At 51.2% G+C, this 14,541-nt stretch overlaps 5 protein-coding genes across 5 annotated transcripts; 4 read left to right on the top strand and 1 right to left on the bottom strand.

Annotated features, from left to right (window-relative positions):
- Window positions 1–577: 577 nt before the first annotated feature.
- P168DRAFT_324255 (aminotransferase, class III) lies at window positions 578–2,380 on the top strand. Its single transcript, XM_024840808.1, has 5 exons — window positions 578–655; window positions 714–1,019; window positions 1,078–1,424; window positions 1,475–1,927; window positions 2,010–2,380. The coding sequence occupies exons 1-5, from the start codon at window positions 646–648 to the stop codon at window positions 2,265–2,267; spliced, it is 1,374 nt and encodes a 457-aa protein (XP_024697854.1). The 5' UTR covers window positions 578–645; the 3' UTR covers window positions 2,268–2,380.
- Window positions 2,381–2,416: 36 nt separating this feature from the next.
- Window positions 2,417–5,915, bottom strand: ysh1 (cleavage polyadenylation factor subunit YSH1). The gene is made up of 5 exons (XM_024836548.1): window positions 5,488–5,915; window positions 5,331–5,428; window positions 3,915–5,058; window positions 3,191–3,860; window positions 2,417–3,128 (listed from the first exon to the last, which is right to left on the bottom strand). Exons 1-5 carry the CDS (start codon window positions 5,635–5,637, stop codon window positions 2,560–2,562), a joined length of 2,631 nt encoding a protein of 876 aa, XP_024697853.1. The 5' UTR covers window positions 5,638–5,915; the 3' UTR covers window positions 2,417–2,559.
- A 161-nt stretch (window positions 5,916–6,076) lies between these two features.
- P168DRAFT_324253 (uncharacterized protein) lies at window positions 6,077–8,502 on the top strand. The gene is made up of 2 exons (XM_024840807.1): window positions 6,077–7,422; window positions 7,475–8,502. The coding sequence occupies exons 1-2, from the start codon at window positions 6,327–6,329 to the stop codon at window positions 8,116–8,118; spliced, it is 1,740 nt and encodes a 579-aa protein (XP_024697852.1). The 5' UTR covers window positions 6,077–6,326; the 3' UTR covers window positions 8,119–8,502.
- P168DRAFT_33471 (uncharacterized protein) lies at window positions 8,185–8,537 on the top strand. The gene has a single exon (XM_024841697.1). It carries the CDS (start codon window positions 8,298–8,300, stop codon window positions 8,499–8,501), a length of 204 nt encoding a protein of 67 aa, XP_024697851.1. The 5' UTR covers window positions 8,185–8,297; the 3' UTR covers window positions 8,502–8,537.
- A 1,961-nt stretch (window positions 8,538–10,498) lies between these two features.
- Window positions 10,499–13,117, top strand: P168DRAFT_33453 (putative protein kinase (Lkh1)). The gene is made up of 6 exons (XM_024841691.1): window positions 10,499–11,536; window positions 11,614–11,692; window positions 11,740–12,087; window positions 12,139–12,601; window positions 12,652–12,739; window positions 12,788–13,117. Exons 1-6 carry the CDS (start codon window positions 10,706–10,708, stop codon window positions 12,980–12,982), a joined length of 2,004 nt encoding a protein of 667 aa, XP_024697850.1. The 5' UTR covers window positions 10,499–10,705; the 3' UTR covers window positions 12,983–13,117.
- The last annotated feature ends 1,424 nt before the right edge of the window (window positions 13,118–14,541 follow it).

Below are 14,541 nucleotides of genomic sequence, written 5' to 3'. Positions count from 1 at the left end.
TTTGAAACCTATTCGATGAAGTAATGGGGCACACTATGATAAAGTAAGAGAATTACCAAAGTGCAGAGATAAGAATTGATATGAGTGTATAATGGGACTGTGATGATATTCGAGTGGATGCTTGATTGGCATCTTATAAAGAAACGAGGTAACAGGTGGGTTTATGGAAACCTAGTATAGTTACTATAAGGCAACTACCCAGACAGGAACTTATTCACCACCCCGAGGGGGACAAGGCACCCCACAACCTATGCCTTCCTTTTTCGTCAATTTTCATCGCAGTCCAGCCTTTTTTCTACGGTAAAAGAAGAATATATTAACACAGAAGATAGTCCATTGTCGTCCCATGTTAGCAATTCATCTAAACAAATCGGCATCCACCGGCCGAACCGGGCCGTCGGAGGTTCAATCCAATAAGACTCTCGGGATCTCGATCTCGGCATACCGACCCCACCGACCCCACATGTTGAATGCTTTGGAGTAACGTGGATGGCGCGGTAAGTATAGGCTATAAAGCCGGTCTTTTCCACCCATTGCTCCCCACTCGAATTCCTTTATCTTCCCCGCTCCAACCACCTATACATACTCCCGTCCCATAACAACAACCTCCTGTCTCCCTACTAGTCATTCAAGTAGGACGCAATCATGACCCAAGGCGTGTTCACCCCACCACCCTCAATGTGTTACACATTGAGTCACTAACATGGACACAGTCTCCGCCAGCCACACCGCGGTCCTCCACCGCGACACCCGATTCATCCCTAGAAAAGCCATCGGTGGGAAAGGCAGTTACCTCCACCTGGAAGATGGCACCAAGTTTCTTGATTCGACTGGTGGCGCAGCTGTATCCTGTCTCGGCCACGGCCACGAGGAAGTCTGCAAGGCCGTAGCAGACCAGGTTCACAAGGTGGCCTACTGTCACACAGCATTCTTTGGCACAGAAGTCACCGAGGAACTTGCTCAATTCCTTGTCGACTCGACAGGCGGTAAGATGTCGAAGGTGTTTGTCAGTAGCTCAGGTATGCCATCCAATTTATTATCCGAACTCGTCATGGGGAGTGCTGATGTCCCTCCCAGGCTCCGAGGCCGTCGAAGCAGCTCTCAAGCTCGCACGCCAGTACTTCCTCGAGCTGGAGACACCCCAACCACAGCGGACTAGGTTCATCGCCCGCCTGCCCTCTTACCACGGCACAACACTGGGCGCCTTATCAGCAGGTGGACACGTCCAGCGTCGCCAACCATTCGAGCCAATTCTCGCCCAAAACACATCGCACGTTTCCCCATGCAATGCGTACCGCGGCAAGAAAGAAGGCGAATCAGACGCAGACTACGTTGTCCGCCTAACCACGGAGCTAGACGAAGAATTCAAGCGCGTCGGGCCTGAAACCGTGTGCGCATTCATCGCCGAGCCGGTTGTCGGAGCAGTACGTCCCACCCACACCCATATTCAAGGACTGAAACTAACCTTGAAAAGGCCCTCGGTGCCGTCCCCGCCGTCCCGGGGTACTTTCAAGCCATGAAAGCCGTCTGCGAGCGGCACGGCGCGCTCTTCATCATGGACGAGGTCATGAGCGGCATGGGCCGCTGTGGTACGCTGCATGCGTGGGAGCAGGAGGGCGTAGTCCCTGATCTTCAGACGATAGGAAAGGGTCTGGGAGGAGGATACGCACCGGTGTCAGCGCTCCTGATCGGGGAGAAGATCGTGCAAGCCATTGACAGAGGCACGGGCGCGTTCCGACATGGGCAGACGTACCAGGGTCATCCTATCTCGTGTGCAGCTGCTTTGGCCGTCCAGAAGATTATCAAGAGGGATAATCTATTGGAGAATGTGCGTGCTATGGGTGCTTACCTGGAGGAGAAGCTGAGGGATACATTGGGAGGGCATCCGTTTGTCGGTGATATTCGCGGCAAGGGGCTGTTTTGGGGTGTAAGTTTGACTTCTTTCCATTGGGCGAGAGAGATAAAAAAAAAGACCTAGACCTAACGAGGCACCGGCTGACAATCACCAGATCGAGTTCGTCAAAGACAAATCCACCAAGGAAGCGTTCCCTACGTCCGCCTCGCTCGCTTTCCACATCCAGGAGACTGGTTTGGAAAAGGAGTACAGTCTCTCCCTGTATGCCGCATCTGGCACGGTTGACGGCATTCGCGGAGACCATGTTCTCCTCGCACCGCCTTACAACGTGACGAAGGAGGAGATTGATATTATTGTTGCGAAGACTGCACAGGTGATTGACCATGTGTTTTCGAAGGTCGTCAGTGTCTAAACATTTGAATCGGTTTGCATAATATGTTCTGTTAGTCTAGGATTGAGGGATATCAATTGCCTCAGAGATGGCTTTGTTTACTATTTATGATATATAAACCTACGAATGCCTGCGTTTCTTTCATAATCGCTACCTGAGTTATATTCATTGATTTAGTATGTAGCAACCCGAAGAAAAGCGCCCATATATTCCCCGTCAAATCGTGCATACACATCCCAGAATCCATCAAGAAACAGCAAAGTAAAAGTTAAAAACCATGATACTAATACACGAAATATCCCTAACGCGTTAATCATGCCTTGGCGTCAACTTCCGCGCCCTTAGCCATATCCGGCGCGTCGTTAGTCCGCTCACTCGCATCCCCATTCGTAGCATGAGGGCCCGCCGTCTTAGGATCCTCAGTCCACATGCTCGCAACGGTTTCGACCGCTCGCTCCGTGACAACACGGACACGGTCCCTCACCACGTTATTCGCACACTCGACTTCAAGGTCTTCCAGCCACACGCGCGCAACGTGCTTGTCGATCTTGATTTCGATTCCGGGGAAGGGAATGCCCAGGGCGTGGAGCCGTGCCAGTTCTGTTACTTCCCATTCTGTTACTTCGTCTGAGTCCTCGGTTTTAGGTTGGGGAGTCTGGGCGCCGTCGGGTCCGGCTGGGGTCGTGGTCTCGCTTTTGGGTGCGCCGTCGGGTTGCTTGTTTCGGGGGCGTTCGATGGGGGCAATGTCTGAGCCGAATTGCGCTTCTAGCATCATGAGGAGTCGAGCGAAGCGCTCGTCGACGGATTGCGCCGCGTGAGGATTGGGGAGTTCCAACATATCGTCGTCGTGATGGTGATGATGGTGGTTGTGTTTTGCGGATTCTGGAGTTAGGTCTTGGTTAGCAATTGATTTACTCGATGTGCGCGGGGGTTTGAAGACTAACGTTTTACGGATGCCGGACTGCTTTCCACCGTGAGAAGAACAGCCATGACCGCGTCTGCCACCCCGTCGTTCATCATGTTACCCTCCCATTCGAGCTCGAGCTCGCGGGTCCGCGGGTGATATCGGAGAATCACACAGCCCATGACGAGATAGGTTTGTTCATTTTCCATGGGGATCTCTTCATCGGCTGCTTCCTCTTTGACGTTGGGTTCTTCCTCGTCAGTCTTCATCACGGAGTCCTCGTCCATGTCTTCTCCCTTGACGTTGTCTTTCTTGCGAGTACCAATTTCCTCAATGGCACCAAACGTGCCCTCCAGCGCCCATTTGATCAGATCCATGCTTGCAGAACTGAGGGTGAGATGTTGCTTGCATGTGATCGTTGTCGTGGTGAGACCTGCGTACTCGCGGAGGTCGTCTGGTGCCATCAACGACAGATCAAAGCCGTTCTGGACGAGCACGCCTGCCATAAGGGGGCCGTCTTCTTGGTCAGGAGGTGCCACTTGCGCTAGTTTACCCACAACCTTTGCGATCTTGTCTTTCCGGAACGGAATGCGAACCTCATCGCAGTTCGCTGGGGTGTAGACTTTGACCTTGACTGTCTTGTCTGCATTGAGACTTAGTAGTTTTGATTTGAGTCGCATCATCTGATGTTTTTCGCCATGTACGAGAATCTAAAAGCAATTAGACAATGGATCAAGAGAGAGAATTGGTACAAGGATACTGACCACAACAGGCGCTGCGACTTCCTCGATAAAGTTTCTATTCTCCACGCCGTCCACATGAGCCGCAAAGCTGACTTCATCCACGGTACATCGTCGGGGTATCATGACCTTCTGGTCCTCGTCGTTACCAGTTATACCTCTTCTGATTACACCAGTCGTGGCTCTTGACATCACGGCAGGGATTTGTTCGGGTTCGTTGAGTATTTGCTTGGCCATCGTGCCCTCGACACTGTAGCCGGTCATGACAACGCCGTTGCGTTCGTTGGGAGCCCAACGCTCCAACAACTCCCGACTTGTTCCTGTCTGCAACATACCCGGCGAAGCCAGCATAACACATCCCCCCACGTCGTCAAAGCGTTCCAGAGACCGCAGACTCCGAACAAACCGGAAATCCCACGGCCCAGCGCTGACGCTCTTGTCACCACTCGCCTCTGCTTCCGCCATACGCTGGCGGAAAAGCCGCTTGATATTGTCGTTCATCGCCCCGATATACGTCTGATATACCACCATGCACCTCCGTGCGGTGTTACCGATGTAGTAGATCGGGATCTTCTGCAACTCGGGATGTGTCTCCCAGTATTCGTCAAGAATCAACAATAACTCTTGAGCTCGACCGAGGGCAAACACTGGCATCAGGACTCTGCCCCCACGATTCAACACCCCCGTGATCGACTTCATCAGAGCCGCTTCGCGTTCCAAACGAGGCGGATTGGATGAGATTCCGAAAGTCGACTCCGTTATAAGCACGTCGATCTTGATGCCACGCGGTACCTCTGCAGGAATAAGATGCCGGTCCTCTTCCCGTGAATAGTCACCAGTGAAAAGTATGTTTAACCCAGCGATCGAGACCAGAAACATGGCAGCCCCGAGCACATGGCCAGCTGGGAACGGGGTTATACGAATGCTGTTGATCGTATGGGTCGTGTTGAAATCGATTGTTTCGATAAGCGGAAGGGTAGACAGGTGGTCGTGTTCTGTATAAAGGGTAGTGCGCTGATCCGACGATGACGCCGTATTGCTGACTCGAACGTTGTCTTGGATAAGCCATTTGTAGATTGCCTTGGTCGCATGTGTCATGAAGACACGGCCCTTGAAGTTGGTCTTGCTGAGGACGTATGGGAGCGCGGAGGAGTGGTCAACGTGGAAACTAGGTAACGCAAAGTTCATCAGTCAATCGCATTTTCATCCATGGTGACGAATCTGACGTAGGCACGAATACGGAAATATACACCACAAAATAAGACATATTTAGCTAGTATAGATTGACCTGCGCTTCTTGTACACATTGGGGCTGACAAACGCCCCATAACGAAATGCAACTCTCGACCGGAAACAAGTCGGTTTTTGCCCGCAAAGACCAACCACGCGTTCTTGGATACAGTGCCCGAAAAGCCCAAGGGAGCGGAGAGTTTCACATACTGGCTAATGAGGAGTATATCCACCGTGCTCAAATCGAATTCGTCAAAGAACGGGAGGGCCGAGAAGCCTTCTTTCGCAGGGTGCATGCCGGCATCGAGCTAAACAAGACCGGAGGTTAGCAACACGATCAAAATAAGTGCTGGAAACGGGCGCATACCATAACAGTTTTGCCCTTGTACTGAATAATATGACATGATCGACCGACTTCGTTTCCTCCACCAAGGCAGTAGAATGCCAATTCGTCCGAGGGGTCGACAGGCTCGTCATCGCCCGCATTCAAAGCGGAAGCTTTTCGCTTTGTCGCCATGCTTCCAGGTTAGGGTACAAAACCAGATCCCTTGGGTCGAGTAATTAGAATATGATCTAGCTGCCCAAGGCCAGTGGTGTTAAGCCTCAAAGGTAGATGAATTGTTAGCTAGGAAAGGATGTTGCTGTCTCAAGTTGTCGGGTAAAGACCGATCATGATAGTCGTTAAACGCCAATGCTGTAAAGGAAGGACATCAAGGAATCATATATGCTCATCGCAAACCCGGATATTAAACTTCCGGAAGAAATCTCACAGTCTCAGCCTCAATAGAACCTCGATTGATGAGAAGAAAGCGCAATGAACATCATCGCCAGCAGTCCATGTACAGAAGCGCAAATCGGGGGATATCTTACATAATCCCACGTGACCAACGGGCAGCGTGCGGGATCTCGTTGCAGACCTCACCAGTGAAGCTCCCCTTCCGTCTGCAAACTACACGGCCACCCCTGGTCTATTCACCGCGCCATCGATCCGAGACAAAATTCAGTATCCCCCGTGACGGACGGCTTGAGCTCTATGTTTATCACAGCACCTTGAGATGGTTACACCTGGCGGCGGTGGTGGTGAGAGCAATCCGCTCAGTTTTTCGGCCCACGCGCGAACGTGCTCTTTGCCTCAAAAAGCGTGATACCTGGCTATCCGGTGTATCAACTATCTTCTTTGACAGTCGCTAGTAATTTGCAGTCATCATGGCGCAAACCCAACCCCAACAGTTTTCCCAGTCATTCTCTCCCCCGGGGTCATCACCGTCCCCGGGGGTTGGCTCGCCGGTGAATGGAACCGGTGTCCCGCAACATCCGGCCAAACGACAACGCCTCTCTCCCCTCACACAGTCCCCTTACGCCTCTCCCAGCTTTGGGACCTTGCAGTTACCTCAAAATCAACCCCCAACGCCGGTAAATGGGACGAACATGAATGGCATGGCTCTAAACCCAGGATCTGCGCCTCAGACCCAGCCTCAGACCCAAGGCACGATGGGACCGCCGTCTCGGCCGGTGGAAAAGGCCACGGATGCCGCTGAACTCACAGATGTTCTGGCATCTTCTGGTATCGATGTACGAGAAGAAGAAGCTTTTCTTACCAGCAGCTATTCCGGTCCTGGCGTTCAAGTACAACAGCCACCGCGTCTACAGCAACCACTTCCTCCCCAACACCAGCAGCAACAACAACCTCAGGCTCAGCAATCCTTTGTAAATACCTCTTTCACCTCACAGACGTCCACGACCGGGACAGCCTCGGCAAACGCGAGCTTCAGCGAGCCGTCACCCCTCAAACCGACCCCGACTCAAGAATCCTTCTACTCCGAACCGTCCACTCAACCCCCTGCTCCATTCAAAGATCCCAATCAGCCGACTCGAGAAGATACCGAAGCCGCGCGACGCGCACAATACCATCTCCAGGAGCCATTTCTATTGACGAAGGTGTTGGAACAAAAGCTTCAGAAGCGCGGGTTTGAGCTTGGAGTCCGCATTCCCGCAGAGGGCCTATTTCACCCCATACCTGATCGTCCACAGCCGATCGAAGTCACCGGACCGGATGGCTCATCCGTTGTGCGTACCGGCAAAACTATCCTCAACCAAGAAGGCGCACCCTTGGTGGACATACTGAACCTCATGTCCATATCTTGCGAGGAACGACTGAGATCCGTGGTAGATTATTCATCGACTCTCGCGAGAAGCCGTCGGGCGCACTCCCACGGAGTCGTGCCCGCTGATTGGAAAGACATGGCGCAAGCTTCTAGGGTCAACGAAAGTGTAGCAGGTCAACAAACACCTTCGCTGAAACGTAGGTTTCAACCCCTTTCAGAGAGTTGCATGGCCACACTAACTAGAACCAGGCAACCATTCATCGACGGAACCACCCGGAACGAAACCTTTGTCTGAACGGTGCCGCTTGCTGGTAGAGAGGGATAATTCTAGCGAGGAAGCGCGCGCGTCCAAACGCGCCAAACGCAGCGCGAGCGCGATCCTGGGGGAGGGTGGGACCAAATCCGAGTCCCTGGAAACCCCTGGCTCCGCGCCGTCGACGCCAGTGGCAGAGAAGGCGCCCAGTCTCGACAAGAAAAGTGTTTCCAAGAAGGAAGCCAGAAAAATGGTCGATGCGCGAGCTACCGAAGCGGCACAACACCAGCAGTCGGTCGAGACGGCACGAATGGCCACCAACAGCATGTTGTCGAGTCGGATGTTTGGCACGAAGAAGTCGTATTCGTGGCTGAATCGCGGGCCGGCTACTGGAAGCGGGTTTTCGTCTCCGTCGCGTGCCACTGCGGCCACTCCAGCTCCTGGCAGCGAGAAATCCGGGCGCTCTGGTGAATCCACCACGGTGACCTCCAAACGACTGGGGACGTGGAGGGAAGACAAAGAGAAGGGAGCGGGGGTGCAGGTTCGGGATATTCTCTTTATGCTGGAACTGGATGGGCGGGGGTCGCGGCATGTCCAGAAGGCGTACTCCAAGGATGTGAAGGAAGACCGGGTGGACTAGCCTGGCAGGCTTCCGTTCCAGCCTGATTCTGCCTTTCTGCCATTCTGCCTGCCTCTTCTAATCTTTATCAACATTTCTTGCACCTTTTTTTCTACTTTATTAACGTTTGGTCTTACGCACAGTTACTGCGGGATACTAGGCGTGGGCGTTGCGGATGGTTTTGATGGGTCACCTTGTGCATGTTTCTGTACTACTGCGTGCATTTTCCTCGAGGAGGTAGTGGGGCGCGTGCATCTCTTTCCAGCTGTTCTTCTTGCTTTGGTGTTTATTGCTTCCCGGTTCTTTTCCATCTTCTTTCCATTATCGATGTATTGTGCGCAATGTGGCAGGGATTGCGTCTATCTAGTGGGCCAGACAACTTTCAAAATACGGATACCCCTTAAGGAACTCCCAACTTTTCCACCTGTGTTAGCTACGACCAAAATCTTGGAATCAGAACGATCCCACCCAGTACCCACGAGAGATTTAGTAGAATCTAAGGCATTACGGGGTGCTAGGAAGTATTCAACGCCACGTTATGAACCAATGCCACGGAAAGGAACAACCAAGGAAGCGTATCGGCATGGATTAGTGTCTACCAAGACCATCGAACCCTAAATGGGAACGAGTAAGGACTGGGATGGAGAGGACGGGGCCCGGGCAACAGTGACATTACCGTACGGTTAGGGTTTACTCATCCACTCAATTGCTAGCCTTTGAGATCTCATCCTGTTTGACATGGGTAGAAATATATTAGAAAAAGGTAGACAGGGTAGAAAATACTAAGAAGATCACAATAACAATGACAATATAACTATTGAGTAACCACAGTGATGGAAATAATATACAGTAGATACTAGATACTATAGTGATCATTATTGATTCAATTAAACATGACATCAGCAACCCAAGTGGCCAATAACCACCAAAGACAGTATTAAACCAAGGAAAAAAGGCGGAGAATGAGAGCGAGACGGGGGGAGAAATACCGACTCGTTCTATGCGTCGTTACGAGGGAGACAGACAGACAGACAGACAGGCTAAATTCTTAGTGTACGATCCCCATGCTGCGGAATGACATGCGGCATGGATTTCTTCCATACATTCTTTCATTACAAACACCGTAACATTGATTAGATTATTATGATTATTGATTAATGGTTATTTACTGACTGCCTCCTATTTCATAAACACAACGTGCGTTTCTTTTCTTTTCTCCGTATTCTTTCGGTCTGTCTTGTTATCCCCCTAGTTTTAGGCTTTCCTCCACGGGCGTTGCCACATCCAACCACGAGTGATTGATCATTTGCCTCACCCTTCTTCTGGATGATGGGGTTTCGTGATCATCTCGAGTTTGTCCTGTCAACAACCTCTAAATGAAAAAGGGTAAATCACTAGAGAGGAGAGAAAGAATAAGAATGATTCTGTTAGATGGTAAGAGTCCTGCAGGCAGTAGGTAATTCTACGCCAATCAAAGCCTAAACGTTGGTCCCCGACGCTATAGATATTCCCTTGTACCCTATTTCTTTCTAAATTCTAATTCTTTTCGCCCCCCGATGGCTGAGCCTTGCGATCCTGCGACATCTTACTGACATACAAACACGAAAAAATACAGATTAAGAGAGCGTCGGATTCTTGACCAGAAACGAAAGATTGATATTAAGATTGCCTCGGACATCCGATAGATCGTCACAATTCAATGTCGCGAGTGGAGATTCCAAGAGGGTGTCTGTATCATGATACACGATATTACATGAGCGATCATTCTTGACGGGCAGAAAGAGTTTAGTGTGTGGTTGTGTCGTTGTCGTAACCGAACACTTGATGGCCACAATCCTAATCATTCTATACGGATGGTGATGATGATGACATTCTAATAATATTCTGTAATCCTCCAACAATCCAGATGTACAGAGTAATTAGTAGTCACGGTCAAAAAAGAGTAGAATGGACACTGTATACTATGGTAACTGTAGAATCACTTCTATCCCTCACAGCCTGCTTCTCACCATCATTACCCGCTGTTGCCTCTGGAACCAACCCCGGGTTCAATCATTCTTCTTCCGCTCTTTCTGGCCCTTTTTTATGTCATCCCTCGACTTTTTCGGTCCCTCTGCCAAATGTGTTCTCATCATCCAATGGCCTCCTCATTGACTGTTTCCTTTTTCCCCTTCGAATGAGCCAAACTCATTGACTTTCCCCCAGTCGCAAGTCACCGGAGCGCGAGGAAAAGACTCTCTCTGCTTTCTCCCCGTCCGACCGCCTCGCCAGCCATCATCCATCCCCACGCCTCACGAAATCCTTCATTCTCTTTCTTCTTTCCCCTAACCCCTTGGACTGGTGTTGATTCTTGTCCCTCTGCGATCTCTTCCCTGTCTGAACAGCCTGTCTGAACAGGTGTGGTTTTTCACCCTCATCGATCGGTTTACATATGAGAGTCCCCAGGTCTCGAGTCCCCTGTTCTCTCTGCCACCCCCATCCCCAAGTAGATTAGGACGGCGGACTGCGATCCGACTGCGCTGAACCTCACTCTGCTCCCCTCCCACCATCCTTTTCTGCTTCATCTCTTCTCGACTATATCACCGGCGGTCGGCCTCGGTGGTTCATCATGTCGACCCCCTCCACCGCGACTGCGACTCACCCTACGCATCATCATCCTCATCAGCAACCGTACCCATACGTCCACCCTCCCTACCAACCCAATACGTCTTTTCCGACCACGTCCGCTGCAGGGGCCGCTCGCCTGCCGACCTCCTATCCCTACGCCGTCAATCCCTCCACGGCCACCCTCCCTTTCGCTCAATCCCCAAAGATCCTGCCGACCGTCCCGACGCCGCCGACCACAATGCCTCCCTCCCACAACGGGGTTGCCGCCGACACCCCGACACAGAACGGCCGACGGAAAAATCCGGACTGGAACGAATTCTACAAGAACGGCATCCCCAAGGAGGTCATCGTCATCGATGACACCCCTCCCCCGGAACAGTCCAAGGCGCCCTCGACTCGCAGTTTTGCGACAACCTCCACCGTGACGGCTCCCACCGCCGCCGCCTTGCCCCAGCCGGCGGGTAAGAGACGCCGCACCGGCATAGAGACCACCTACGACCTGGGCTACTACGATCGTCCCTCCTACTCGATCAACCCGCAGCACTACGGCGAGGAATCCTCCGCCGCCTCCATATCCACCGATCGAACCACGTCCTTACATACTACTGCACCCACGTCGCTGTCCCAAGGGAGTTCGGGGGCGAGCAACGGGGTGTTCTTTGAAGATGCCAATATTGGCCAGAAACGCAAGCGTGTCGCCACGCGAAAGGCCGTTCGGGATGAACAAAAGCGGCGGGAACTGGAGCACGTGGGTGATGCGTTTTTGAGCTACGTGCCTCCTCCGAAGCCTCCCATCAAGGCGAAAGATGTTCCTGTTCCGGTTGTCCGTGACGTACGTGTTTCCCCTTCTTTTCTTCCCTTCTCTTCTTCGTCTGAATCCTTCGGTGAACATCTCTAACCTCTATACAGTACGTCAATAGAAATGAAAAGGTTGATGATAACGATGGTCACTATATTGTGACTGCCGAATCCCCATTGACCGACCGATGTGAGTAAACTTTTGGCCCTGGATCGTGAGCCATACTGACCGGTCAGACTCCATCATCAAACTCCTCGGACAAGGAACCTTTGGAAAGGTGGTCGAGGCGTATGATAAGCACCGCAAGTCTCGGTGCGCAGTGAAGATCATCCGGTCGATTCAAAAATACCGGGATGCATCGCGGATCGAACTGCGAGTGTTGTCCACGCTCTCTTCGAACGATAAGCAAAACCGCAACAAATGCATCCACCTGCGGGATTGCTTCGACTACCGCAACCACATCTGCATTGTCACCGATCTGCTCGGACAAAGTGTGTTCGACTTCTTGAAAGGGAACGGCTTTGTTCCGTTCCCCAGTAGCCAGATCCAGAACTTTGCTCGACAGCTCTTCACGAGTGTAGCCTGTGAGTGTCCTCTCCGTCTCCATGTTTGATGACTTAAACTCATTCGTTCAGTTCTCCATGACCTCAACCTCATTCATACCGACCTCAAGCCCGAGAACATCCTCCTGGTCAGCAACTCCTATCAGACCTTTACCTACAACCGAACCATCCCGTCTTCCTCCCACGCCATTACTCGCACTGCACGGCAACGACGTGTCTTGTTGGATAGCGAGATCCGTCTGATCGATTTTGGCTCTGCCACTTTCGACGATGAGTATCACTCGTCGGTCGTGTCTACTAGGCACTATCGGGCCCCGGAGATTATCCTGAATCTGGGCTGGAGTTTCCCCTGCGACATCTGGAGCATCGGGTGCATCCTGGTGGAATTCTTCACCGGGGACGCGTTGTTCCAGACGCATGATAACCTCGAACATCTAGCGATGATGGAGGCGGTGATCGGCGAGCGAATTGACACTCGCCTCGTGCGGCAAGTGATGCAAGGTGGACGAAGTGGGAGTCAGAACCAGTCGGCCAAGTATGCCCCCTCCCCCTCTTCTCATGCCAGGATTTCGCTAACGACGACAGATACTTCAACCGGAGCCGACTCGATTATCCGAATGGAGAGACTACCCGAGCGTCGCGCAAGTACGTACGCGCCATGAAACAACTCACGGTATGTCCTCCAATACTAACCTCAAAAACTAGACTAACGCCGTGTCAGGAATTCATCCCCACCAATAACCAGTTCCACCGACAATTCCTCGACCTTCTGCAACGCATCTTCGTCTACGATCCCAAGAACCGCATCACCGCCAAGGAGGCTTTGAAGCACGCGTGGTTCAAAGAGTCTTTGGTGGATGATGGCACGGAAGCGTTGCGGATTGGGGAACAGCTGCAGAGGAACCAACGCCAGTAGACGTGTATCCGGTCAATCTGGCACCGGTTCCCTGCGATTGTTGTATGGCTAGGAGGTTCCACTGCCCCCACCTTACTTTAATACAGCTACAGTTACGATAGATGGTTTCTTTTGGTTAATGTGCATCCAAGGCATACCATGAGGTTTGCAAAGATGAGGATGCCGGCATATCCTGGGCTATGGAGTTGAGTGTGCTCATTCGGAGGAAAGGTGTACGGGGTTATTTTCTTTTTTTGCTTCTTTACTTCTTTTATTCGCGCTTGATTTGGGATGCCATCCCAAACCGGATACCATCCCAAACCTGGCACTACAGAGATACCGACGAACCAAAGGATAAGGATAGGGATAGGGACAGGGACATTTATTAGGAGGGCATATTGTTTGATTGATTTTCATTCCGACACGTGGTTTATCTTACGAGATTGCCTGGATCTATGGTTAGGCTTGTTTATTTTTTTATATCTTTTCGTCCCACTTTCTTTCTTTTTCTTCCTTTTTTTCTTTATTTATGATGTGCTTTATATCACCATTGTTCTATCATTCTCCGCATGGTCGACTCGATTTGATTCGACCGAGCCTATTTTATCTTTTATTTATCTATGGTTCGTCGTCTTATGACGCTGGTTTATGATCATACAGGGTTCTTTTGCATAGTGATACTTTTTCTTTTTCTTTCCGGTGTTCTGTCAGGAGTGGATGAGCACGAGGGAGGAGAGGAGTCAAGGGGGAGGGGTAGTCAATTACCCACTACCTACTCCCTACCTGCCTGCCTGCTTACCTACTACTATTCACATACGCATCGCATCGCATCTACAAGACATATACTGCCTAGGAGGTGATGCCTTGATAGAACATTGCATTGTATTATACCACCTATCTACCTACTTACATACTCTATACTGTTTGATAATTTCATACACAGCCACGAGCCTACCATCGAGAGGCTCTCATCATCCACAACCCACCGATTCCATTCATCCCATTCATCTACCTTAATCAACCAGGCCTACACCATCCCCCAAATAATACCAATAGAGAGAAACAATCCTTAAAGCACTACCCAATACTCCACCCCCTACTACTTAACGGCAACACCAATGAACGGTACGCAACTACCTACCTATCAAGGGGCAGATTGGGATCACGTATTCCTGGGCTTGGCTGGGACGGACGCGTAGATAGCAATACCCCGCCATCGCACCGACTCCACGTCACACTACACTACACTACAGTGTTGACCCTTGTGCGCAGAGGGTTGATGCGGGCCAGGGGTGGAAGATTTGTTCTGTTTGGGTTAGGCGTGGGTGGATTGGTTGGTGCATGGTTGGTGGGGGAGGATAGGAGGGTGAGTGGTTAGAGGGGTGTAGATTTGATGGTACGTATGGATATAGATATATGTGGATAGATGGATAGATGATTACGAGTGATGACTGCAGTATTGTTCAATTACCGTTCAATTACTGGAAGTTAGTAGAGTGGAGTACAGATCAGGTTGTCGATTGTACCTGAATCACCATCATGTAGTGGTTTTATCTGTGTATATCCAGGTAGTGAAGGTA

The sequence above is a fragment of the Aspergillus campestris genome (assembly GCF_002847485.1).
Source record: "Aspergillus campestris IBT 28561 chromosome Unknown P168scaffold_1, whole genome shotgun sequence".
NCBI classification, from domain to species: domain Eukaryota; kingdom Fungi; phylum Ascomycota; class Eurotiomycetes; order Eurotiales; family Aspergillaceae; genus Aspergillus; species Aspergillus campestris.
The sequence above is the reverse complement of the archived record's forward strand: the minus strand, read 5'-3'. Positions and strand labels throughout refer to the sequence as shown.

Excerpts from the sequence above, each read along its gene's own strand:
- P168DRAFT_324255 (XM_024840808.1), top strand. Across the intron at positions 1,425-1,474 it reads CCGAGCCGGTTGTCGGAGCA|GCCCTCGGTGCCGTCCCCGC; the intron begins GTACGTCCCACC and ends AACCTTGAAAAG. Across the intron at positions 1,928-2,009 it reads GCAAGGGGCTGTTTTGGGGT|ATCGAGTTCGTCAAAGACAA; the intron begins GTAAGTTTGACT and ends GACAATCACCAG.
- ysh1 (XM_024836548.1), bottom strand. The coding sequence starts at position 5,637 with ATGGCGACAAAGCGAAAAGCTTCCGCTTTGAATGCGGGCGATGACGAG. Across the intron at positions 3,861-3,914 it reads AAGTCGCAGCGCCTGTTGTG|ATTCTCGTACATGGCGAAAA; the intron begins GTCAGTATCCTT and ends AATTGCTTTTAG. Across the intron at positions 3,129-3,190 it reads CAGTCCGGCATCCGTAAAAC|AATCCGCAAAACACAACCAC; the intron begins GTTAGTCTTCAA and ends ACCTAACTCCAG.
- P168DRAFT_324253 (XM_024840807.1), top strand. The coding sequence starts at position 6,327 with ATGGCGCAAACCCAACCCCAACAGTTTTCCCAGTCATTCTCTCCCCCG. Across the intron at positions 7,423-7,474 it reads ACAAACACCTTCGCTGAAAC|GCAACCATTCATCGACGGAA; the intron begins GTAGGTTTCAAC and ends AACTAGAACCAG.
- P168DRAFT_33471 (XM_024841697.1), top strand. The coding sequence starts at position 8,298 with ATGTTTCTGTACTACTGCGTGCATTTTCCTCGAGGAGGTAGTGGGGCG.
- P168DRAFT_33453 (XM_024841691.1), top strand. The coding sequence starts at position 10,706 with ATGTCGACCCCCTCCACCGCGACTGCGACTCACCCTACGCATCATCAT. Across the intron at positions 12,088-12,138 it reads GCTCTTCACGAGTGTAGCCT|TTCTCCATGACCTCAACCTC; the intron begins GTGAGTGTCCTC and ends TCATTCGTTCAG. Across the intron at positions 12,740-12,787 it reads GCGCCATGAAACAACTCACG|GAATTCATCCCCACCAATAA; the intron begins GTATGTCCTCCA and ends ACGCCGTGTCAG.